Source organism: Procambarus clarkii, chromosome 49, assembly GCF_040958095.1.
Source record: "Procambarus clarkii isolate CNS0578487 chromosome 49, FALCON_Pclarkii_2.0, whole genome shotgun sequence".
Lineage (NCBI taxonomy): Eukaryota > Metazoa > Arthropoda > Malacostraca > Decapoda > Cambaridae > Procambarus > Procambarus clarkii.
Window position 1 is genome coordinate 1,516,602 of NC_091198.1, and position 27,251 is coordinate 1,543,852.

The 27,251-nt window shown below is 39.2% G+C and overlaps 1 protein-coding gene across 1 annotated transcript; it reads right to left on the reverse strand.

Moving 5' to 3' along the window:
* Positions 1-2,757: 2,757 nt before the first annotated feature.
* LOC138351254 (serine-aspartate repeat-containing protein I-like) lies at positions 2,758-12,574 on the reverse strand. The gene is made up of 4 exons (XM_069302883.1): positions 12,444-12,574; positions 6,057-6,221; positions 5,056-5,237; positions 2,758-4,901 (listed from the first exon to the last, which is right to left on the reverse strand). Exons 1-4 carry the CDS (start codon positions 12,572-12,574, stop codon positions 2,758-2,760), a joined length of 2,622 nt encoding a protein of 873 aa, XP_069158984.1.
* Between the last annotated feature and the right edge of the window lie 14,677 nt (positions 12,575-27,251).

Sequence of the window (27,251 nt, forward strand, 5' to 3'; positions counted from 1 at the left end):
TTCGCATTTGCCGCAGACGTAATTCTTTTTATGTGGGCTTCAGGAGACAGGTTTGGTGTGATATCAACTCCAAGATCTTTCTCTCTGTCCGTTTCATTAAGTACTTCATCTTCTGTTTTGAATCCTGTGTCTGGCCTCCTGTTTCTACCGCCTAGTTTCATTACTATGCATTTACTCGGGTTGAACTTTAACAGCCATTTGTTGGACCATTCATTCAGTCTGTCTAGGTCATCTTGTACCTTTCTACTATCATCCTCAGTTTCAATCTCCTCATAATTTTTGCATCATCAGCAAACATTGAGAGAAACGAGTCCATACCCTCTGGGAGATCATTCACATCTATCAGGAACAGTATAGGTCCAAGGACTGACCCCTGAGGGACTCCACTTGTAACGTTTCGCCAATCTGAGACCTCACCCCTCACAGTGACTCGTTGTCTTCTGTTGCTTAAGTACTCCTTTATCCAATGGAGTACCTTCCCTTTCACTCCTGCCTGCGTCTGTCGCTTTTTCACTAGCCTCTTGTGTGGTACTGTATCAAAGGCTTTCTGGCAATCCAAAAATATGCAGTCCGCCACCCCTCTCTTTCTTGCCTGATTTTTGTTGCGTGGTTGTAGAATTCAATTAACCCTTTGAAGCAGGACTTGCCATCCCTGAACCCATGTTGATGCTGTGTTACAAAGTTCTTTAGCTCCAGGTGCTCCACTAGGTTTCTTCGCACAATCTTCTCCATCAGCTTGCATGGTATGCAGGTTAGGGACACTGGCCTGTAGTTCAGTGCCTCCTGTCTATCCCCCTTTCCTTGTATATCTGGACTATAATAGCTGCTTTCCCAACTTCTGACAGTTCCCCTGTTGCCAGTGATTTGTTATACACTATGCAGAGTGACAGGCACAGTGCTTTTGCTCCTTCCTTTAGTATCCAAGGGGAGATTCCATCTGGGCCTATAGCCTTTGTTACATCCAACTCTAGTAAACACTTCCTTACGTCCCCACTGGTAATCGTAAACTCTTCTAGGGGTTCCTGGTTAACTATTCCCTCACTTATCTCTGGAATTTCTCCTTGCTCTAAGGTGAAGACGTCCTGGAATTTCTTGTACATTTCGTCACACACTTCCTTGTCATTTGTAGTGAATCCTTCTGCCCTTATCCTTAATTTCATTACCTGTTCCTTTACTGTTTTCTTCTCCTGATGTGAGTGTGCAGCAATTTAGGTTGACTCATTGCCTTGCTTGCGATGTCCTTTCGTATTGTCTTTCTGCCTTTCTCATCCTTACATATTCATTCCTGGTACTCTGGTATCTTTCTCTGCTTTCGAGTATCCTGTTATTCCATTAGTTTATCCACGACCTTTTTCTTTGCTGCTTAGCTAACCTACATTTCTGATTAAACCATGGGTTCCTTATCTTCATTTCACTGTTTTCCTTTTGGACTGGGACAAACTTGTTTGCTGCTTCCTTGCACTTCTGCATAATGTAGTCCTTCATGTCTTGAGCAGGCTTTCCATTGATCTCTGTTTCCCATATTATATCTGTTTTGGAATTTTCTTATCTCCTCATAGTTTCCCTTTCGGAATGCCAGCCTTTTGTTTTCAGTACACCTCCTCGAGTTCAATAACCCGTCTTCAACCAGGTACTCAAACGCCAGTACACTGTGGTCGCTCATTTTTACTGGGGCCTCAAAACTGATTTCCCTTATGTTGGAGTCGTTCAAAGTGAAGACTAGGTCGAGTCTCGCTTGTTCATCGTTTCCTCTCATCCTAGTGCATTCCCTGACATGCAGGGTTAAAAAACTTCTAGTCACCACCTCCAATCGTTTGGCTCTCCATGTATCCTCGCCTCCATACGGTTCATTGTTCTCCCAGTCTATCTTTCCGTGATTGAAGTCCCCCATGATGAACAGATGGGATCTATTTCTTCAGGCAGCAGAGGCTATCCTCTCAATTATTGTGTCAACTGCCATGTTGTTGTTGTCATACTCTTGTCTGGGTCTTCTGTCATTTGGTGGAGAGTTATATATCATTGCTACTACTATTCCTGGTCCTCCCATTGTCATAGTGCCTGTTATGTAGTCTCTGAATGAACTTTATGAACTTCATGACAGATCTGTCTCAGGAGACAAGGGCATCTTGGCCAATTGAGGCGGTTGTTTTTGGACGTCTTTATGTATAACAGGTTCTGTATTACAGTGGAGGGATCGACTAACTGCTTCCTAATGAGGCTCTGGAAGTGAGGTCTGACAATTCCAGTATACTTTCGTTTTAAGGTGCAAAGTGACCCCATCTTGACCTCTCTGAATGTTGCTAATGCTGCAACCTGTTGTTTAATTGGTAATGAGCAGCTTCTTGCTGCAAGATTCGTCTTGGACATGTTATTGACTTCTTATTTGTTTGCGTTCTTTATCTCTTATCTAAGACTGTTGCAATCAGAAATGTGCAGGTGCACTTCCATTGATGTAACTATGTTGGTGAAGGTGAAGGGCTCCACCAGTGCCAGAACTCGAAGAAGAATTAGTGCCCTCAGTGGAAAATCCCGGGCTTATGACCGAGCATTGATAAGGGGAAATTCCTGACATTGGGACTGCTACAGTGTGAATGTTTGAATGATTTGGAGAAGTTTAGTGCTCAATGAACCGCTATTGTATGTCATCCACTGATGCTCTTAATAAGCATGGAACCGTAAATCTTGAGGAATCTCCCTGATTTGAGCATCAGAGAAATGATTATCATCAGTGAAATGTTCATCATCATCAGAGAGATGTTAATCATCATCAGAGATATGTTCATCATCATCAGAGAGATGTTCATCATCATCAGAGATATGTTCATCATCAACAGAGAGATGTTCATCATCATCGATGAAATGTTCATCATCATCAGAGAGATGTTCATCATCATCAGAGAGATGGTCATCATCATCAGTGATATGTTCATCATCATCAGAGAGATGTTCATCATCATCAGAGATATGTTCATCATCAACAGAGAGATGTTCATCATCAACAGAGAGATGTTCATCATCATCAGAGATATGTTCATCATCATCAGAGAGATGTTCATCATCATCAGCGAAATGTTCATCATCAACAGAGAGATGTTCATCATCATCAGAGATATGTTCAGCATCAACAGAGAGATGTTCATCATCAACAGAGAGATGTTCATCATCATCAGAGATATGTTCATCATCATCAGAGAGATGTTCATCATCATCAGCGAAATGTTCATCATCAACAGAGAGATGTTCATCATCATCAGAGATATGTTCATCATCATCAGAGAGATGTTCATCATCATCAGCGAAATGTTCATCATCAACAGAGAGATGTTCATCATCATCAGAGATATGTTCAGCATCAACAGAGAGATGTTCATCATCAACAGAGAGATGTTCATCATCAACAGAGAGATGTTCATCATCATCAGAGATATGTTCAGCATCAACAGAGAGATGTTCATCATCAACAGAGAGATGTTCATCATCAACAGAGAGATGTTCATTATCAACAGAGAGATGTTCATCATCATCAACAGAGAGATGTTCATCATCAACAGAGAGATGTTCAGTATCATCAGAGAGATGTTCATCGTCATCAGAGAGATGTTCATCATCATCATCAGAGAGATGTTCATCATCATCAGAGAGATGTTCATCATCAACAGAGAGATGTTCACCATCAACGGAGATATGTTCATCATCAACAGAGAGATGTTCATCATCAACAGAGAGATGTTCATTATCAACAGAGAGATGTTCATCATCAACAGAGAGATGTTCATTATCAACAGAGAGATGTTCATCATCATCATCAGAGAAATGTTCATCATCATCAGAGAGATGTTCATCATCAACAGAGAGATGTTCATCATCAACAGAGATATGTTCATCATCAACAGAGAGATGTTCATCATCAACAGAGAGATGTTCATCATCATCAGAGAGATGTTCATCATCATCAGAGATATGTTCATCATCAACAGAGAGATGTTCATCATCATCAGAGATATGTTCATCATCATCAGAGAGATGTTCATCATCATCAGTGAAATGTTCATCATCAACAGAGAGATGCTCATCATCATCAGAGATATGTTCATCATCAACAGAGAGATGTTTATCATCAACAGAGAGATGTTCATCATCATCAACAGAGAGATGTTCATCATCAACAGAGAGATGTTCATCATCAACAGAGAGATGTTCATCATCAACAGAGAGATGTTCATTATCATCAGAGAGATGTTCATCATCATCAGAGATATGTTCATCATCAACAGAGAGATGTTCATCATCAACAGAGAGATGTTCATCATCAACAGAGATATGTTCATCATCAACAGAGAGATGTTCATCATCATCAGAGATATGTTCATCATCAACAGAGAGATGTTCATCATCAACAGAGAGATGTTCATCATCAACAGAGAGATGTTCATTATCATCAGAGAGATGTTCATCATCATCATCAGAGAGATGTTCATCATCATCAGAGAGATGTTCATTATCAACAGAGAGATGTTCATCATCATCAACAGAGAGATGTTCATCATCAACAGAGAGATGTTCATCATCAACAGAGAGATGTTCATCATCAATAGAGAGATGTCCATTATTATCAGAGAGATCTTCATCATCATCAGAGAGATGTTCATCATCAACAGAGAGATGTTCATCATCAACAGAGAGATGTTCATCATCATCAGAGATATGTTCATCATCAACAGAGAGATGTTCATCATCAACAGAGAGATGTTCATCATCAACAGAGAGATGTTCATTATCATCAGAGAGATGTTCATCATCATCATCAGAGAGATGTTCATCATCATCAAAGAGATAATCACCGTCATCATCAAAGAGAAGTTGTATGGCAGTAGGAGAACTCTCTACACTAATATACATTCCTGACAAGGCAAATACAGATCCTCATTATTGCTGAATGCAGGCCATTAAAGTAATCTGCTCTGACCACACTAATTTTTGCAAGGAAAACGTGTCGGTCACTCAATGAAGAGCACCAAGTAATAGTAATGAATATACTAGATATGTAATACTTACGAATGAACTGAATTATGAATATTAGGTTTATGATGAATGTGATGAGGGTTATGGTAGGGGCCAGCAGTGTCCTAGCCAACGTCCGCCTGCCACCGTGGCCTCCTAGGGGCAGGAGTCCCAGAAACAAAGCCATCCACTTCATTAGCCACACCACCAACTCTCCTCCTCGACCATCCATTACTCTGAAATTTAAAAGTAATTGCTTACCTTGTCAAGTCATACTTCAAGAAAAATTATGATTTTGTAAACAGCAATTAGAAAGTAAAATGCTTAATATTTAACCCAAAATTCAGATGACAGGAACTGCGAAAATTTAGTCAGATAATGCGGCAGTATCAATATTTATACAACATTTATAAATAACATATATTTTGATATTCAGAGATGTCAAACTCAATAAATATATAAAATGGATATGCTTAATATATTTAATTATTTTGTTCAAAAGTTATTATAAATTTATAAATCAAGAGTTTCATGTCAAGAAGAATCCTATATGGATTGGAAAGTTTTTAATGCAACCCGGGTTTTTCACCAAAAGTCTGGCATTGTGTTATAAAGCTTTCCAATAAATCATTGAACTACATCCCAAGCTTTATTTCCACACAGCTGGGAGAAGAAGGTAATTCTCATCTTATTGTAGCTATTATTTTGGTTCCTTCCATCATGAGTTGTTATGAAAGTATTTTTAGGCAATATTTTCCAATACATATTGTTACTTTGAAGAATAAAATATTATCACATTTTTTCTTTCCACAAGAGTAAATAACATAATAAATTTCAAATTGTTGTTGTAAATAATGTTTCAATATTAATTGGTCATCTAACTTGTCACCTCTGAACCTATTCCTAACTATACTTGTTTTATTACTTGTGAAGAAATCCATATTATTGTGCCAATTTATAAGATTTGATAGATTAATATCTTTGTATAAATATTATTATACAGTATTAACGGTTTAACACTGTATTATTGCAGTCACCCAAGGCCGTCGACTGACCTCCGGAAGGATACCACCCACAACAGTTGCCGAACTTCCAGGTGCCTATTTACTACTACATGAACAAAAGCATCAGATGTTAAGAAATGTGTCTTAGTGTTTCGTCCTCTGCAAGAATCAAACCTGTAACTATTCGGTTGTGTACCGACTTTACGTGGAATGATTCTAAAGAAGCAACAAAATAAATTTTAAACTTAAGAACCAAAATGCAATTTCAAGGTAGTTAGAAACCATTTGGAATTTCAACCCATAGAATCTAAAATTGTCCGTCCTTGTATTAATTGTATTTGGCTTATGTATATTAAACACCAAATTTATAATATTTCCAAAATTTGTATAAATATAGAAGATTTTATTATACATCACTCATAGGGGAATGAAGCATAACCAATCGGTAAATGAAAAGCAGGAGAGGATGGCTTCAGTCCAGGAGCTAAACTCTCCCATTTTCATTAGACAGTTGGCTACATCAGGTCTAATAGACATTAACAACATTATTAGTATTAGTGTTATTATTATTGAATAAATCCCTGAGGACCTATATCAGGGTTCAAACCTATGTGCTGGATGTTCCCAGATGGGCTCTAGTCAACTGTACTACAACATTAGGTTCAAACCCTCATCAAGACCCCTTGTGGAATTGTTAATTTGATACATCACGTTATTGTGATTTCTGTGTGTATTAATATTATTATTATTATTAATATTATTATTGTTGAGAATATCCACTAGGCCATTGAGGTGGGCATGAACCAATGACCTACAATATATTTGTGTTTCTGAAATTGGGGTATAAGGTGTAGGACCACTTTGACCTCCCACTCCAGTACTTGTGGGTCATACGTAAATACTTGGGCTGGCTTCAGTAGGGGTCTCCAAACTTCCTGTGATTTCAGTAGAAATCCTGTTGTATAACTTTTACAAGTCAGCGGTAGTCTAGTCCCAGCAAACACAAAATGTTATTGAAAATTTCACAAACGTTTCCAAAAGGTTGTGGGTACAAGTCGTGCAAAAGGTGCAGCATGCATTTGAGCAACGTTTAATCCAGAAATGGTAAAAAAATAATACACTAAAATAATGTCTATAATATATGTATTTCTCAAAAACTATTTTCTTCTTTATTTTATATATTAAAGACATTAATTTCTCGAAGATCGGATTATATTTTGTTTAATATTTTGCTAAAATTTACTTTAATAACAGTATTTGACTCCTTACATATTCAACTAATATTAATTTAACTTTTAAATATTGAATATATATATTATTCTGCAAAATATACTAAGTAAACTAATGTTGTTTATTATTAATAAGAACATTATTATTATTATTATTATTGTTATTACTATTATTGAACAAATCCACAAGGGCCTCGATAAGGGTTCGAACCTATGCACTGGATGTTCCTAGTTGGGCTCTAGTCAATTGTAACACAACATTAGGTTCAAACCTAATGCATTTGGTTTCATATTTGGTATGAAATATGAAGAATATTTCATACAATCATAAAATAGCATTCCCAATTTATTAATGAATTTTACTAAAAGTAAATAAATTTACTATTTTAACATGTAAAAAGTATTTTAAATATATAGTGAAGAAAATTGTTTTAGAAAATACATATATTATATAAATTATTGAATAGTGTATTTATAAATGTGTTCATTAAACTATTGTTGTCTGACAGTTGTGTGAAACATTTTTGAAACTAATTACTCATAGATCGGACTATATATATTTTTTGTCACTTCACAAATATTTGCTTATATAACACTATTTGCCTGCCTTACAGATTACCAACAAAATTTTAAAGTTTAAATAATAAATTGATATGTCATTCTATAACATACATTAATATTAAATGTATATGTTGTTTCAGTGTTGCATGACAGATCATTCAACTCACCACTCTCCACCACTGCCTCAGCACTCTCCACCACTGACTCACCACTGCCTCACCCCTCTCCACCACTACCACCCCAGCAAACACGAAACGTTGTTGCAACCTTCTCTAATGGTTCAATATAATTGTAGGAAAGAAAAGTTGCAAGTATGGTTCAACAGGCACATGAGCAACGTTAACCTAAAAATAGTAATAGTATTTATATGAGTAATATGGCAATATCTGCCGTTTATAATCCTAGTTTCTCCTTTATATGTTAAAATAATATTTTATTAATTTTTAAATATTAAATTTATGTATATTAGTTATATAAATTGTGAATGTTGGGCCATAGCTGTATGAAACTTTCTTAAAACATTCAGTTACTCGTAGATTGGATTATATATTTTTTTGTGATATACCTGATACATTGACTAATATTATACTATTTGTTCCCTTATACATCAAAAAAAAAATTTCATGTTTATATATCAAATTTATGTCACTTTGTAATGTACAATAATATTAATGGTAAATGATGTGTCTTAGTTGTATTATAGGTGTGCAAAACATTTACTTAATCTAAACTTTTATTTAATTTATTAATATGATTTTGTTAATAAAAATTGTATAACACTATTTGCTCAATGATATGTACAATAATACCGTTTTCATGTTTAAAATTAAATTTATGTACTTTATGTAAAATACATTAACAAATTTAAAACGTTGTTTCATAGGTGTATGAAGGACACACACAACATTTAATTTAACATTTATTGGAATAAAAAAACTAAGGTGCATCAAAATACCTCTATATCACATCTGTATTATAGCAGATTTTACATTAAATATCATTGAAGCACAAGGGACTGGATACAACTAAGTACAGCTACATGAGTGCAACTAGGAGAGTACATGCAGGTAATTACCTAAGTGTAGTTACAGGATGAGAGCTACACTCGTGGTGTCCCGTCTTCCCAGCACTCTTTGTCAGATAACACTTTGATATTACTGATAGTTTAGACTTCCCCCACCTTCTCACCTAACTTGTTCCTACCTTCTACCACTCTGTTTGTGAAAGTTAATTTTCATATATTTCTTCTTACACTTTCTCTTATTTTGTTTAGTTAGTTTAAGTCTATGACCTCTTGTTCTTGAATTTCCAGGTCTCAGGAATTCTTCCCTATCAATTTTATAGATTCTGGACACTATTTTGTATGTAGTGATCATATCACCTCTCTTTCTTCTATCTACTAGTTTTGTCATATTTAAGGCCTCTAACCTCTCCTCGTAGCGCTTGTCCTTCAGTTCTGGGAGTCACTTTGTGGCATGTCTTTGCACCTTTTCCAGTTTGTTAATGTTCTTCTTAAGGTGTGGGGCTTGATACAACTGCTGCATATTCCAGCTTTAGTCTAACGAAAGTTGTGAACAGTTCTTTTAGTATTTCGCCATCCATTTATTTAAAAGAAATTCTGAAGTTGGAAAGTGTAACATATTCTCCTAGCACAATATTCTTTATGTGGTCCTCAGGTGATAGTCTTCTCACGTAATTTATAGGTTGAGTGGGGTGTATGTTTTCCTATTCCACATTCCATAGTATGGCATTTATTCTTATTAAATTCCATGTGCCAAGTGGTGCTCCATATACTTATTTTCTCAAGGTCTTCTTGAAGGACATGACAATCATGTCCTTGATGTCTTACCTTCCCTATTATCTTAGCATCATCAGGAAACATGTTCATAAAATTCTGTATTCTGTCTGGTAGATTGTTCATGAAGACAATGAACATTACCGGTGCAAGAACTGAACCCTGTGGTACTCCACTTATGACATTTCTCCAGTTGGATACTATTGTTGTGTGTAGGTTGGTGGCGTTGTCGTCGTTGATCCCTCTTTCTGGACAACCCAACCCACAACTCGGTAGAGTGCTTATAATTTACCAGGAGATCACACTGGGCACTTCTTGCTCTTGGAGAGGGGCTCAACGTCACACGTTTAGGGAATGCGGCTCCAATACTTAGCCTCGTTGTCACGTGCATACACCCACTCGAGCCGCCGTGACTCCCCACTCTCTCTTTATGTAGTATGATCTCCTCAATCCCCTTTGACTTATTAGTTTTCCATCCTACCCTGTCCACAGCAGTGGTTCTTGGTTCTTTCTCTCTCTCTCTCCTTCTTTACTACATCCTGGGAAGCCTCACTAGGACAAGGGCAAACACCAGCAAATTTGAATACATTTACTGGACAAAGCACATACACAATACATACACACATATAATAATAATAAATCCTAAACTCTATACTATTTCAGTCGGGTTGCACTCCAACACCATCAGAACTCTATCATCTGCTTATCAAGTGGTATCCTATCTCCTGATTCACCGCCTAAAATTACCAACCTCCTCAAGTAGATCAAGTCTTATAATACTATCAGTTGTCTTATAATACAATGTTGCACTATCAGCAAGAGAATATATATCTATAAACATGTACCAGGAAAATCAGCATATGAATGCAATAACATATATATATATCAGTATAAATGTTCCTTGATACACAACAATGATCAACCGATCACCCTATCAGTCCTAGAACACATACATCTGTAGGTAATCCAGCCTACGACTGTAACTTCAGTATAAACACTCCTCGACACAAGAATGCAAACTATCACTCACCTTTCACTGAGTGTTGCACCCTTATGACAACCAAGCTCTCTATCACCTCCCTACAAGTAATTGTTTAGAACTTCCCTTCCACATCTGGAAGTTCACTACCCTGATCTCTTCAGGTTCTTCCGGGTTTAATTACCAGGAATCTCTGCAGCTCCTCAAGGCTGCTATCATGAAGTTTTCCTTGAGCAACTATGGTGCTCCGCCACTTCTACTAGGGTCCTCCACAGCTTTCTTGGCTGCTACACCATGAAGTTCCCTCGAGCAACTATGGTGCTTCACCACCTCTACAGAAGCACGTGACACCCCTCTTCACTGCTTCTCCTCACAGCTCGAGGTCCCCTCCTCCACTACCATGGAGTCTCATCAACTACTCCCTCTGTGCTGGCTTCGAAGTTCTCAGCAACTTCTTCCCCAAAGACAAACCACAGATTGTCTGGTCGAGGGCGATCCTCCCTCTGACGGAGTCTGGTCAGGGCACTCCCACGGCCCACGATAATGTCTCTGGGCAGCTTAATAAACACTCCTCGCCATTCAGGACTTGAGACCACAACGTTCCCAGCTCGATTCCACAGCTGGAACGTCTGCACACTTCTCTTCTCTTGGAGATATATCACTAGGGGTCTCTTTCTGACGGGAGCTCAAACGGAGCACGGCTTCCCCTTGCGATGTCTGGCACTCAAGTGAGATCAAAGCCCTCCAGAAGCGAGCCTCACGCCTCCAGCAAATTATCCATATCTAACCAGTCATTTATCTATTTTCTTATTTACTGCCCATAATCTCAAATTGTTATTTAAATCCAACCAACTATTTTACTGTGTTATCACCTCTATATTTCTTAGACCTTCTAGTCAAGTCAGGCTTGATAGAATAATTCTCAAAGGGAAGACTCGTTTTTCGGCTACCTGGGATCATAACACTCCCTCCCCCTTGTTTTTAAGAATTATTCTAGTGGCTAGGCTCGAGATAACGCATCAGCTACCACATTGTCTCGCCCTCTTTTGTGCTTTATCACCAAGTCATACTCGTGGAGCAATAAAAACCATCTGGTTAACCTCTCGTTCGCATGCTTCATTTTGCTCAGGAAAACTAGGGGATTATGGTCTGTGTACACCGTCACTGGGTGTCCTCCTCCACTCACATACACTTCAAAATGTTTCAATGCCATCACCAGGGCCAAAGTCTCTTTCTCGACAGTACTGTACGACCTCTGGTGCTTAACGAACTTCTTCGAGAATAAGGACACGGGCTGGTAAATTCCATCACTCTGCTGTGTCAGTACAGCTCCAGCCCCTATATCACTGGCATCTACAAATAACGTAAACGGAGCTCCAAAATCTGGCGAAACTAGTACAGGCGCCTCGTTCAACAGTCTTTTGGTCTTTTCAAACGCTTCTTGTGCTGTTCCATTCCACTCCCACTTCTTGCTCTTTGATAGCAAACTCGTCATAGGAGCGGCTATGGTGGATAAATTTTCACAGAACTTCCGGTAATATCCAATCATACCGAGGTATCTCAACAATTCTTTCTGACTCCTGGGCTCCGGGAAATTGTCAATAGCCTCCACCTTTGTTCTTACCGGAGCAACCTCGCCCTGCCCTACTATATATCCAAGGTACTCCAGGCGGGCTCTCCCGAACTCGCTTTTTGCTAAGTTGATCGTCATGTTGGCCTTCTCCAGCCGATCAAACAAATCTAAAGGTCGATCCACGTGATCCTTCCAGGAATCAGCGAACACTACAATATCATCGATGTACACTGTACATCCGGTCGTGCCTTGTAATTTGCAATATCTGGCTCACAACTCGCCAGAAACATGATCTTCTTACAAACGATCTGACTTCTCTGGCACCTCTTGGCTAGGCACCTCCTTGGACGGCTGCACTCCATCGTCCACTCTACTTACTGTTTTCACCCTCCGTTTCCTCGTCTTCTTCTCTTCACGTCCAGAGTCAGACATCTACTGTCTGTACCTCCTCTGTCGTTTTCACACTTCCATCTACTGCCATTATACTTTCGTCTCCTGTCATCATACTTCACTCCCTCGTCTTCACCGACGATCCTCCTTTTCGTCTCCTCATTTATCCAAGACCTCATCCTGTTTGACTTCCATCGAGTCCTCGGCTTTCTTCTATTCCTCCATGCCTGTATCATCATCCTCTTCCCACACTTCTCACCTCTATACAACACCATTTCTTCTCCTTCAACTCTTCTTCGTTCCCTAAAAGTTTCTTCGAGCACTGTACTACAGCCAACAGCACTCGATGTCGGAAAATCCGACACCATTTAATATATCATACAGACAGATAATATTTGTTGCTGTATTACCAACAAGTTACCCATAGAAAACGTAACTTGTAGTGGAATTACCGTCTATAGAAAACGGGATATCATCACCACATACTATTATAATTCACCAGCTATTCTGCTGGGAATTGTTCTTAAATACATTAGTCTTTGGACTTTACCATCATAAAAACATCTTATATAAATTAACTTAATTATCAATATTAAAGTAGAGTAAATGTGACCCTTCTATCACGTTCTGAAATCTGGACAATGTAAGCCAGGCGTCAGAGTGGAGGAAGGAGGGCAGCCATAGTTGTTATTGAGACCAGAGGCTCACACGGGAGCAAATTCGGCTCCTGTTAAATTTACTTGGACGTAGTGTTATGGAACCCAAAGGTGTACCATTGTCAACACGCTGTCTACAAATACAAGTTAAGTGTCTATCCGAAACCCGTTTATCATTCATTTATGGCCATTAATGTCATTATATAGGGTGATCCGGTTAGAACGCGAAATCGCCTCATACTAAAGGTAATTAAGCCAGGTCTTCATGTTCCATGTACTGTTTTCTCTGATATAGCTTGTCATATATAGGATTCTGGCTTCACAGCTAGCGCACTTTTGACAGGTCAAGACGAGGATGCAAGATTATGTGCACCAGTTACTGGGTGATAGAAGCTACCTCAAAGAGGATAATTTGGTGTCTACACTCTAGTTATACCTGGTGGACTAACCTGCTGTACTATAAGAGAAGGAACCTCATCAATGTATGTAGCTATTACTGTAATTTGATTGGCTGCATATGTGTAATATAAACCCCCCCTAATGTGTAGAGGATCGATTTGTGAGATTAAGAGATTATTGCAGAAATACAGTCCACTTATCATTATACAAATTGCTATCGAAGTATATAAATTAACGTAAATATAAATTCATATAAATTAAATAAATATAAATCTCACAGGTCGGTTCCCACATTATTTGGACCTTCGGAACCGGAATATTCGGTCCTTTGAACCCACATTTGGTCATCTTAGTACCGGATGAACCAGTTATCCAGTGGATTCATTAAATATACTAGTGCAGTGTTATTTAAACAAAGCCAGCAGTCAAGACGGCAGCGTAGCCTCGAGGGAGCTCAGGAGCCTCCCTCAGCCCAGTTCAGCTTCGTCAGCGGTTTCATGCACACCCACAGAAATTTGGTGGCGTGTTATTTCGTGAAATGACAGCGCTAATATAGAATCCAGCCAAATTAGTGACTGTGTCTTCGCGAGATTGTTCACGGATTTCGTGGTGTTACATTTCGCGAGAGATTATCCACGAATTTTGTGGACTTTATTTCGCGAGGTCACTAATAATATTTAATACTTCTAGATAATATTAGAAGTTTCATAGAGGCTAATTAAGAGGCTATTAACAATAATTGTGTATATTATTTCTCCAAAATAGAGAATTATTTCATATATATTGCACTAGTGATCACAGTATAATATTTACTAATTGCCAACCCACAACAGGGTAGGATATGACTAGTTGAACTATTATTGTTCATCCTAGTCCCATTATTACAATAGTCAGTTGTACTATATTGATCAACCTAACACCATTAATGAATGGTGCAAACCCTATTTTGGGTGTAATTTTTATCAACTCGAGTTGAGTTGTATATATAATAAATTACTTATGATCATTACACCTTTGAGTGATTAATTAGTGTCTCTACCATCCTAGGGTGATATAGAAGAGCTAACCTAAAGGTACTTCCAGTGACACTGGTTTATCACTCAAATCATTAGTGTGTATGATTGTATATATATAATGTGTATTAATTTTAAGTGCTAACCTCTAGTAGAGGTAGGATTATTGCCTAGTGAGTTCAGAATTTACCCTAGGCTACCATTAGAGCTTGTTCAGTATTATGAGCAGCCCAAGTACAAGCCCCACAAGGCTTCACCAACTAGCCAGTACGGATAATGCAGGGAGAATGAAAAGAACCCTTGCAGGTCTTAAAGGCCACTTAACAAGACAGATCAAGAAATGTGAAGATTTGTCACAACAATCAACAGTTGATTATGCTGACCTGGAAAGCTATTATCAAGCAGCTGCAGGTAAATTTGAGCAAATCAAATGTCAAATAGCAACATATGTGGCTGAACTTGCCAACACTAATTTATCAGAAACAGAAATAGACGACATTATGGTTGATCTTGCGAATTATGAAGATCACACTCAGGCCACGTTACAGCCTTATGTCAAATTAATTGCCCAGAACAAGGCAACAGCAACAACAACAACAGTTGCATCTAATACGAGTCAAGCAGAAGCTCGACTCCCTCCAATTAATTTACCCACTTTCTCAGGAAAAGATGAGGAAGATTGGGACGAATTTTGGAACAAATTCGTTGACCTTGTAGACTCAAAACAATCTTTACCAAAGAGTAGTAAATTCTCTTATTTGCAAGGCCAATTATCAGGTGAGGCTAAAACAGTAGTATCCCATCTGAGATTAACTAATGACGGCTATGATCTGGCAGTAAAACTCCTCAAGGATAATTATGCTGACCCAGAAGTAAGAACATCACATTTAGTTCATGAGCTGTTGCATTTACCCCCACCGGAGGCTTCAGCTGATTCACTCCAAGTCTTCAAGCTGGAGGTAGAATCATTGATCAATGCCCTCAGCCTGACAGCAGATACAAACGGGGCTGAGTGGGTCTTGAAAATAATTGTCCAGGAGAAAATACCTAGGGACATATTGAGACAAATGAGTGCTCATTACAATAAAAGCATCTTATCCATGAATGAAATATCTGAAGGTTTAAAGTCAGTAGTTCATCAATTACGAACACATGACAAATTAAAACCACCAAGTAAACCCTCAGAAACCAATAATAGTAAACCACAGAGTACCAAAGGTACTCCAAATCAATCTAGACAATATAATTCAACACCAAAGTGGAACAGTGGCAGTGTGGGCGTATATGCAGTGGGACCCTCCAAGCCTATAGTTACTGTGTCACCCAAGAACGTGACACCAAAGGGTACTGGAAGCTATGGAACATGTTTGTTCTGCAATGAGAAACATTCAATGTACCACTGCCCTAATTTTCCTGATAGTGACGCCCGTGTTGAGCGACTCAAAGATTTGCAACATTGCACGAGGTGCCTCAGGAAACATAACATCAAGGACTGTGATACCCAATTACACACCTGTAATAGGTGTAACAAAGGTCAGCACCATGCAGCATTGTGCAGAGACACCAAAACAACGTCTCCAAACCCCAAGGTGGAAGATAGCATTCCCACCACAGTACAGTACTGCAAGGTGCAACAAACAAAGAGTGTCCAATCGGCAAAGTCTAAAGGTAATACGACTTTGCCTACTGCCCAAATTACCATCCTGAATAAGAGGGCCAAGGTCCATACCCGTGGGTTGTTTGACCAAGGATCCCAGAGAACATATATCACTAAAAAGTTGGCAGATGAATTACAATTAAGGCCTGTAGCCCAGATGTCATTCAACATCTCAGGGTTTGTAACAGATGCAGGACCTCAAGTCTACCAGGTGGTACAACCATCAGTACGTTTAGGCAGGTACATCTGTCGAGTACAAGCCATTGTGGTGGACAAAATACCAGTAGACCTACAAGTTCAAGGTCTGAGAGCAACAGCCAAATTCCTGAGAAATAGAGGAATAAAATTGGCAGATAATATTAAGTCTGATCACCTCACCGACTTCGGTCTCCTTGTAGGGACAGACTATTGCCATCGATTCATCGGTAGCCCTACTAAATATCAGGGTATAACCATGTTAAACTCTGCAGGAGGTAAATTACTCTCAGGCCCAGTATCAAGCCTGAGGAGACCTATGCCTGCAGATAAACAATACCAGTAGAAATCTAAATTTGTCAGCTGATTATATTTCTCCAGTAGCATTATACTAAGGAGATTACAGCTGACTATAGTAACAGAGGTTGATGTTAGTATCATCATTTAAAGCTGGAGATGAGTTCATGAGGCCTCAGTGGCAAATCAGTGAACAGTAGCCTAAAACAGCTACAAGTCACTGCGACCAATGTCACTGAACCCACTGCAGTCTCAGAACCATACTTTACTTTAATGATGAGCTATTCAATCCTCTGAATCAATTAACTAAATTAAACCCTAATAAATCTGATGACTGATTGATACATTTATTATTTAATCAAGATGTATTCCATGGGCCTCAGTGTTTATATATCAGTGACCAGTTACCTGAAGAAACTTCAAGTTATATCTAATGTCACTGATCTCACTGCAGTCCCTGAATCATACTTGACTGTAGTACTTGATCACATTCAGTCTTCTGGGTTAAATAATATGTAATTAGGCTTGAATATTAGCCTTTCAAGAGTTGACAGGGAAATGAAATCGCATTAGACTTCTAACCCCTACAACTCTAGTACGGGACATCCGTCCTGTACGAACAGACACACAAATGTGTGATTACTAACTACTAACATCAAATTAATCTAATAATTCGAAGGAGGAGTATCGGTGTTCGTCTGTTCTAAATAGGACTTCGACCCGTGAGCAGCCCCCTGGGGAATTATGTCGGAAAATCCGACACCATTTAATATATCATACAGACAGATAATATTTGTTGCTGTATTACCAACAAGTTACCCATAGAAAACGTAACTTGTAGTGGAATTACCGTCTATAGAAAACGGGATATCATCACCACATACTATTATAATTCACCAGCTATTCTGCTGGGAATTGTTCTTAAATACATTAGTCTTTGGACTTTACCATCATAAAAACATCTTATATAAATTAACTTAATTATCAATATTAAAGTAGAGTAAATGTGACCCTTCTATCACGTTCTGAAATCTGGACAATGTAAGCCAGGCGTCAGAGTGGAGGAAGGAGGGCAGCCATAGTTGTTATTGAGACCAGAGGCTCACACGGGAGCAAATTCGGCTCCTGTTAAATTTACTTGGACGTAGTGTTATGGAACCCAAAGGTGTACCATTGTCAACACGCTGTCTACAAATACAAGTTAAGTGTCTATCCGAAACCCGTTTATCATTCATTTATGGCCATTAATGTCATTATATAGGGTGACCCGGTTAGAACGCGAAATCGCCTCATACTAAAGGTAATTAAGCCAGGTCTTCATGTTCCATGTACTGTTTTCTCTGATATAGCTTGTCATATATAGGATTCTGGCTTCACAGCTAGCGCACTTTTGACAGGTCAAGACGAGGATGCAAGATTATGTGCACCAGTTACTGGGTGATAGAAGCTACCTCAAAGAGGATAATTTGGTGTCTACACTCTAGTTATACCTGGTGGACTAACCTGCTGTACTATAAGAGAAGGAACCTCATCAATGTATGTAGCTATTACTGTAATTTGATTGGCTGCATATGTGTAATATAAACCCCCCCTAATGTGTAGAGGATCGATTTGTGAGATTAAGAGATTATTGCAGAAATACAGTCCACTTATCATTATACAAATTGCTATCGAAGTATATAAATTAACGTAAATATAAATTCATATAAATTAAATAAATATAAATCTCACAGGTCGGTTCCCACACTCGACCTTACATGTCGCTTTACCTCTCCTAGAGTGCTCGTGAGCATCTCTCCACACATACTGTTTCTTCTCCTTTCATTTTCTCGGTTATTACTCTTCTTCACTATCTCTCCTCCACGTTTTCTGTGAAGCATGTCAATTCCTGACATCTCCCACAACTTAACTCCACTATCCATATGCCTCTGTGCTCGTGGACAACTTGATGCTCTACTCCCGTCCTCAGTATGTCCACATCCTTCTTCACTTCTACTCAGCACAGTTGCATTCACCTTCCTACTCTTAATTTCGGTGGGCTGGGCTCTATTCAGATCCGTTCGTTTCACATGATTCCTCTTGTGATTCAGATGGCTTGGCCATCTTCACTTTTGACCTCACCGAGACTTCATTTTCCTGGGCTGGATCTTCATCAAATAACCACGCTATATCTACGTCGATATCTTCTACCGGCTGAATCGACACTGTCTCATATTCCCCAGCGTCTTCCTCGTTGGCCACCTCTGCCTTCATGACTATCGAGACAGGGTTTTCAATGGCTTGGCGGTCTCCTGACTCATCCCCTCGGCTATCAGTCAGGTTCACACTCTCAGGTGTCCCACCCGTGCCGTGGCCTTCTGGGCACTCCTCTGGCACAGTCTCCGCTATAACTCTTGGCAACACCTTTGTCCCGCACAAGTCATTCCCCAGGATCACTTGGACTCCTGCAATAGGTATGTCGGGGCACACTCCCAACATCACCTCTGCCGACACATATTCCGACCTTAGCTGGACAGCACATACGGGCACGTCACTCTCAGACAATAACCCATATACTTTCATCTTCCTACTGCCAGCTAACCGTCTATCACTCCCAATCAGGCTTCTCGTAATCAAGCTCTGATTAGCTCCGGTATCTCTTAACATACCAACTTCTACCTCAGGTTGGCCTCCTATACTGATCCAACCTTTGCTCATGAGTCAATGAGCTCTCGTTCATTATACCTCTCGTTCACTAAGTTCACCCTCTGTGGTTTGTCTCGGAACACATTAGTATATTTACTTCGGGGGTCACATATGGCCAGGGTCACAACTCTTTTGCCCTGCCTACAATCTCGCATCACGTGACCCAATCCGTTACACTTGTATCATCTCATTTCCGAGAAATCTCTCCTATACGCCCCCGAGTGGCTCTGACTTTGTCCACTCGCATGAGAGTTCCTCGGGCCAGGTACACTACCTGCACTCTGTGAGACTTTACTGGACTCTCGTTTTCCTGGATCACGATTAGTTTCTCGTTTAGCTCCTCCATCATCACTTTCAGACGAAGTACACGACCTACTCTTCTGAGTTTTAGGGTACTTACGTTTATCTGCCCATTTATCAAAATTCTTCTCACCCCAGACTCTTCTGGGTCTTTCAAAATTTCTTCCTCCCTAGACTCCACTGGGTCTGCCATTGCTGCGTCTCGCCTCGCTTCTCCGTCTGTTCTCTCTCAAGCTCTTGTATGCTTCCGTAATCATATCCGCTCTATCTGTGCAACCCGTTCTCGCAAATTTAATAAGTCAATATTGACTTATTAGTTGCGTGCATAGGTGACATACTAAACATAATAGTTTCCCTTGAAAAGCTTCATTGAAAACACCGACCTTACCTAACCTACTTAGTATGTTAAAATAAGCATCTTATAGCTTCGTAATTACAATTGTTACTTAACCTATTATAGGTATAGGTTAGGTAATAATTGTAATTACGGAGGAATAAGATGCTTATCTTAACATACTAAGTAGGTTAGGTAAGGTCGGTGTTTTCTATGAAGCTTTTCAAGGGAAACTATTATGTTAAGTATGTCACCTATGCACATATTTAATAAGTCAATATTGACTTATTAAATTTGCGAGAACGGGTTGATCTGTGGCATCTTTCACCTCCTTTACCCCCTCTTCTTGGATCTTGAACTTTGTTTCGGGATGCATCATTTCTAAGAATTTTTCCATGACCATCAATTGCTTCAAGTCAGTGTAAGATCCAACTCCGGCAGCCTCAATCCATTTCTGGAATCGTCTTTCCAGATCCCTTGCTGTCTCAGCAAAAGTACTTGCTCCAACCTTCACCATCTCTCTGAAACGCTTCCTATAAGCTTCTGGGGTTAGCTGAAACGAGCATAGTATGCTGCTCTTTACTGTGGCATAATCCTGGCACTCTTCTAGTGACAATTGGGTGAATGCCTCTCTGGCTGCACCGGTCAATCTTAACTGGACCAGCTGGGCCTATTCCTCCTGTGGCCACTCCTTAATACTGGCTACTTTTTCAGAGCGCTCAAAAAAGCTCTCTGCCTCTTTGGAAACAAACAAGGGAATGTCCTTCTCCCTAACCCTAACATCAGGTGAGTGTGATACCTGGGTGGTGCTCTCTGGCAACTCATGTTCAATCCTTTGTTCAGCCAAGTTTCTGTTCGCTTCTATCTGCATTTGTTTCGTTCTCTCTTTTTCTTTTTCGACCTGGGCTTTTTCTTTTTCTTGTTCCAACTCCAGTTCCCTTATTCTGGTTTTCTCTTTTTCTTTCTCCACCTCTAGTCTTGCTTTCTCTTTTTCTTTCTCCACCTCTAGCCTATCTTTCTCTTTTTCTACCTCCAGTCTGGTTTTCTCTTTTTCTACTTCCTTTTTCATCTGGAGTTCTAACTTCATCTTTTCCAGCTGGAACTGTCTCTCCTTATCCTCTCGTTGTTGCTGCATCTGGAGCTCTAACTGGAATCTCTCCAAGCTCCTATTCCGACTACTCCTGCTACTCTTGCTGCTCCTACTCGATCCCTGGGATCTCACTTCATCCTGCCCATCATCCTCCTTTCCACTTTCAGCTCCTTTTTGGGCTCCTTGCTCTGCCGCTTCACTTTTGGCTCTTAACTGCCTCAGGATCTCATCCTTCATCCCACCTACTTTAGATGCTTTCAACCTAATGCCACATTTTTCTGCTATTTGTTTTAATTGGTCCTTCGTGCAACCTTCCAAGTCCTCAGGCTTACCTGACTCCACAAACGCTTGCACCTTATCCATCTTGTCCTGTGAGTCTTCCCAAGAGAGAGAATATACACCTGCGGTCACACAGTGTATCTATTTCAACAAGGGGTGTACCAATCCACTCTTGAACAGGGTGTGGGTGTGTCAGTTCACTATCCCGGACAGGCCCCCAATTTATTGTAGTGTGTAGGTTGGTGGCATTGCCGTCGTTGATCCCTCTTTCTGGAACATCCAACCCACAACTCGGTAGAGTTGTTGGAAATTTCCAACACTAATAAACTACTATTGTATTATAATAAATCATTATTATTATATACTAACTACAGTAGTCACTAAATTTACTAACAGTAGTGTCAACATGAACTAACCATAGCATCTGCGTATTAATGCTAGAATTCTCATGAAATAGAGTAGCAACATTGCGTCAGATAATGTCTAGTTAGACACATTTATTACCAATGGGTTAGACAATTGAATGTGGTTCTCTAAAATCATCAGTATTCCGTGTAATAATTACTTACGGATAATATAACTCCCAATAATCTTAAACCGAGAGTTATTCATTAAATTGTTCTGTAGTAACATTTCCTTCAGTCACGCACGAATGTCATGGAGAAAACTAAAATCTTCTCCATTTCTCGTTTGACACCATAAAACGTGAATATGATAATATTTAAGTCCCTATAATTGCAACTCCGTCCTCATTAATGCATTACATCCATAAACACGCGGAAAAAGAATTATTCGTAAATAATAATTTCTGTGGTGAATGCGAGAGCCGGGTTGAGGGAGGCGGTGACGCCATTGTACGAGAGCGTGCCTGGACAGCGTACAAGAGAGGAGGGTCCTGGCATGAAGAGTGGCGAGACACGTGGCGATTGGGAGTTATCAGCAAGAATTACACTGATACCCAACTAATAGTGAATAATTATTCCTCCACGTGCTCTATACTGCCCTGCCAGCCAATAACGCGTCTACAATTAAAGCCAAAACCCACAAATACGCGTACAACGCCGTGAACGTCTGCGACTGGCAGACGCAATATCGACAGACTTCAGTATTACATACACTCACGTTAAGAATAGTTTCTTTCTTGATGCATCATCTAAGATCGTATATTTGTGAGTAGTCTGTCGTTACATAGTGAGAAGACCCCATATCCAACGTTAGTACCAAATCAGCATTTCTTCTATTTTCCTGAATATTGAGATTAAAGTAGCCTATTCCAATGCTATTTAATATTCTTTAATTTTCAGCCCGTATGTGAGGAGTCATCGAGTCGTTTTTCTTCATTCGTGCTATTCACCTCTAGTTCCTTCTATGTGGAGATCCTGAAACCACGAGGACGAATCACAAAAGATGTCATAGAAATCGTCTTAAAGCTAAATCTCCTTTGTACAAATTTAATTCCTCCAATTTGATTCTTATACAATTTTTGTAGGATCATTATATTAAATATTATTACCAAATATGATGATTGGAAATTCATGTGTATTGCTTAGACTGTTGCTCAATAATTTAATAATCATTAATATTTACAATTTGAGTTCACATATTTGAATCTACAGCATTTTAGATCATAATATTATTTACTCAGCAATGAACTGGTGACGAACCACACTAGTTCCTAGACGTATATGAAGTTCTAGTAATACCCCCCCCAATGTAGGTGTTTGAGGCTCTGACTTTAGTTAATTAATCATACAGTCCATTCATTATTTCAAGTGATTATCCCTTTTAATAATTATCCATAGACACTGGTTCTCTAGTGTTATTCTAATGATCACTTTTATTAGTTTTCCCTCTTTTCTCAAAAGTGGGTGGTCCTTCGTTATTAAATTAAATAAGTAAATCAAGCCAATCAATAAGTAGAGTCAAGCCCCAGATATCCCACATTTTGGTCGACTTCGAACCGGATACATACTAATTAGTAATAACTAATCACCGTGTGAAGTAGTTTAGACTAACCACATTTATTAATTGTGTCTACCGGCAGTGTACCACATAGGTTAGCCTAATTCACACCAATTTATTTGCTACTTATACCTCATGTATAAGGTAGCACTCGTGGGACACAGTCAATTGCCCACAACACTTAGACCTATACCTCATACTGAGGTAAGAATCTTCAGGTCACCAAGAGCAACAGCTCATAACTTCTATAATAATTCCACACTAACACCAATTATGTGTTAACCATTATTGGGCTATACAAATATTTCAATTTACGGCTGTCAGCAGACTGTCCATTATAGCCTAAAATTCAAACCATAATTACTGATTCACTCAAGTCAGTGAATTCATTAACATTTTAGGATCCAGTATACTAATACAAATTGCTGATCCCATACTAATTAATCATTACTAACCCTGATAGCATTAGATTCCTCAATAAGGAAGTACATTCAGGAGTTAAATATTATTTCCGGTAGTAGAATACTTGCCAAACACAATTAATTCTCTTGTGTTCATTAAATTTCTTATACACATAATTTCTACCAGTGTATATATTATATAAAATTACAAAATCCAAAAACATAGCACTATTTTACACATTATTGCATCACATTTATTGTAGTTATTATGCCAACCCAACAGAGGTAGGATATTTCAGACTGACACGGTCCTAAGATTTGTACAAATTCAGTCTACACCATTAGCTGCATTAATAGGTAGGATTATTACCTAACTAGTACTGTTAGACAGTGCTGGTGCATTATTATTTTATGTAGTGCTGACCCGAATGGGTGGGATTAACCATTTATTGTGTAATTATATTTTATTATATATTTCTATGTACATCTTTGAGTGTTAATGTAAGTTCACTACCCATCCAAGGCTGATTTTGAAGAGCTAAGCTAAGGAACACCTGTAGTGAGACCAAGGTACCACTCAAATCTTAGTTGCTTATTATTAGGTAGGTAGCTAACCTCTAAGTGAGGTAAATTACAATCAGCCTCAAGAAAATATCAGGCTGTCAATAATTATACCTGCTCTACATAAAAGAGCAAGTACCATAGCTGTCCAAGTAGCTATATAAGCCCTATAAGGCTTAACTTACAGCCAAAATGGCTGCTCCAGAAAAAAACTGGAAGACTCTTGAGAGGTCTTCAAGTTCACCTGTCAAGACTAATTGTCAAATGTGACAACTGTATAGGAACTAACTCAGTTGACGTCTTCAGGCTAGTAAGTTCCACAAGGGTGGCTAACCTAAAATATGACTATGTAAAGGCTATAATCGAGTCTTATAGGAACATACTCCATGTCAGTAATACTGACCCAGACGAATTACGTCTGATAGAATCTGATCTTGCCGACTATGAAAATATCATTCAAGACAAGTTTGATCACTATAACAAAGTGCTTGCGACACAAGATGTCCCTGAGTGGATAGAACATTTTTTTAGTAGACCTACACCCGAGCAAGCACCCAGCTCAGATGAAATACATGAGCTACCTCAAAATGAGGAGAATCCTCTAATCAATAATGATCACTATACAGGATCAACAACTGAAGTTCAACCTTCATTTTCTACCATCTCATCTAATACAACTTCACGTAATGATTTATTTACAGAGTCTGATCAATTTTCAGACAGCTCTTCTCAATGTTCCCTGGATTCTATAAATTCAATGCATGAGGCTACTGAATTAACTAGCTCCTCACAGGAACCCAGAGAAACAAGTGAAGCTGTAGATGAAACTCTTAGTGAAGCTGCAATAATCAGTGAATCTGAACCAGAAAATGATAAAGCTAATGCTGCAGCAGCAGCCGAAGCTGTAATTAAAGCTGAGGCTAAGCAAGAAGCCTTAAGCAATACAAGTAATGGTCACCATTACTCACACCAGCCTTCTAGAGTAAGTGCTAACAATGAGAAGACTGTTATAAACCTTGTACACCAATTACTAGATTTATCTCCAACAGAACAATCAGTTGACTCTTTACAAGCCTTTAGTTTTCAGCTTGAGTCACTGTTAAATTCCTTCAGTAAAGAGGTGGATCACCCAACTGCTGAGTGGATGACTAAAATTATCATCCAGAGAAAATTGTCTGGTGACACACTCAATAAATTATATGTATACCAGAATGGTAATGCCCTGTCAATGCAGGATATATTTACAGGTTTGCGCAATATAAGCAATCATTCAGCAAACCAGGCACTTAATGCCTCTTCTGAATGCACCGAAACTGTACCCACATCAGTTTCCTTACCTGGAACTCCTCAAGTGACACTGTCACCAGGTAATAAGGGTAATAATAATCGATGTAATAACAATAAGTCAAACACTGATTCATCAGTAAGGCCCAAGAGCCCAACAGGTGCTCCTAAGAGACCTAATAGTCCAAAGAGCACTCCCAAGAGCCCAGTCATGGCTCCCCAAGTACTCACAAGAGAATAAATAACAAGCAAATGCAAGCAGCAAAACCATTACAACCTACAAGTACTGTTTTACCTAAACCGGTAACCCCTAAACGAGCTGTAGGATGGGGAATATGCTGGTTTTGCAATCAAAAACATTCTCTGTACAAATGTACCAATTACCCTAATTGAGACACAAGAGTCTGACGACTCAAACAGTTACACAAATGTACTAGGTGTCTCAAATCACATGATGTTAATAGCTGTGACACCCCACTGAACACCTGCAATAGGTGTAGAAGGGGCAAGCATCATGCTGCACTGTGCAAATTAGTTAGGCCAAATTATGTCAATCCTAGAATAGGAGGTAGAGAATCTACACCAGTACAGTGCTGCAAGGTGCGAGATGTGTACAGCGTAATTTCACAAGCATCTTAAGTGGATGCTGCTTTGCCCACTGCCCAACTTCAAGTAAGAAACAAAGGAGCCAAGATCACCACCCTTGGATTATTTGATCAAGGATCCCAGAGGACTTTCATTACTCAGAAAGCGGCAGAGGCACTCAATTTACAATCAATCAGACAGGTAAAATTAAACCTGTCAGGGTTCATGATAAATCGAGGAACCCATGAATACTCAGTAGTTCAACCGCTTGTACGACTAGGTAGTCATGTCAAGGCTATCCAAGCCATTGTTGTAGATCAAATACCTTTTGACCTAAATATTAAGGGTCTGGGGTACACAGCCCACTTCCTGCAGGAACGTGAAATTAATTTGGCTGACAACAAGTTAACTTCTGACCGCCTTAACAATGTAGATGTACTAGTAGGAGCAGACTACTATTACCAGTTCATAACTGGACATGTTAAACGATTGGGCATGAATATGCTCCAATCTGCAGGTGGCTACTTACTTACCGGTATAGTTCTGAATGTGAACAAACCTAAGCCTGCCAACAATAATAAATTGGTCAGCAGTAAATTAATTCTCCAGCAGCCAGCTAAAATGAGTAACACAGCTGAGTAATAAACCCAGATTGAATGTAGTACAATTAGTATTCGCCGAGATGTTTCGTAGCTCTCAGTGGAAAATCAGTGGTCCGTACCTTATCAAGTACAAGTCACAGCGACCAAGCCATTGAATCCACTGCAGACCTAGAATTATTCTCGACAAGTAATAATTGACCACACTCAGTCTCCCTAGGTAATTGGTAATATTAGGCTAGAGAATCTAGCACTTCCTAGGTAATTAATAATATTAGGCTAGAGAATCTAGCACATAATGCATCTAGCATTTCCTGAATTTAGCAATACTATGAAGTCATCAAGAAACTTCTATAATTATAAATTCACTGGGAACAAGGTCCAAAATACCTGCGCTTAAGGTTTGCTAAGAAAACCTTATC

Bases quoted from the DNA above. Each gene is read 5' to 3' on its own strand.
- LOC138351254 (XM_069302883.1), bottom strand. From the start codon at position 12,574: ATGTCTGACTCTGGACGTGAAGAGAAGAAGACGAGGAAACGGAGGGTG. The intron at 5,238-6,056 runs GTCAGTCGACGG...TTTAAATTTCAG, and splicing joins TGGGTGGTATCCTTCCGGAG to AGTAATGGATGGTCGAGGAG. The intron at 4,902-5,055 runs GTAAGTATTACA...TTGCCTTGTCAG, and splicing joins ATTCATAATTCAGTTCATTC to GAATGTATATTAGTGTAGAG.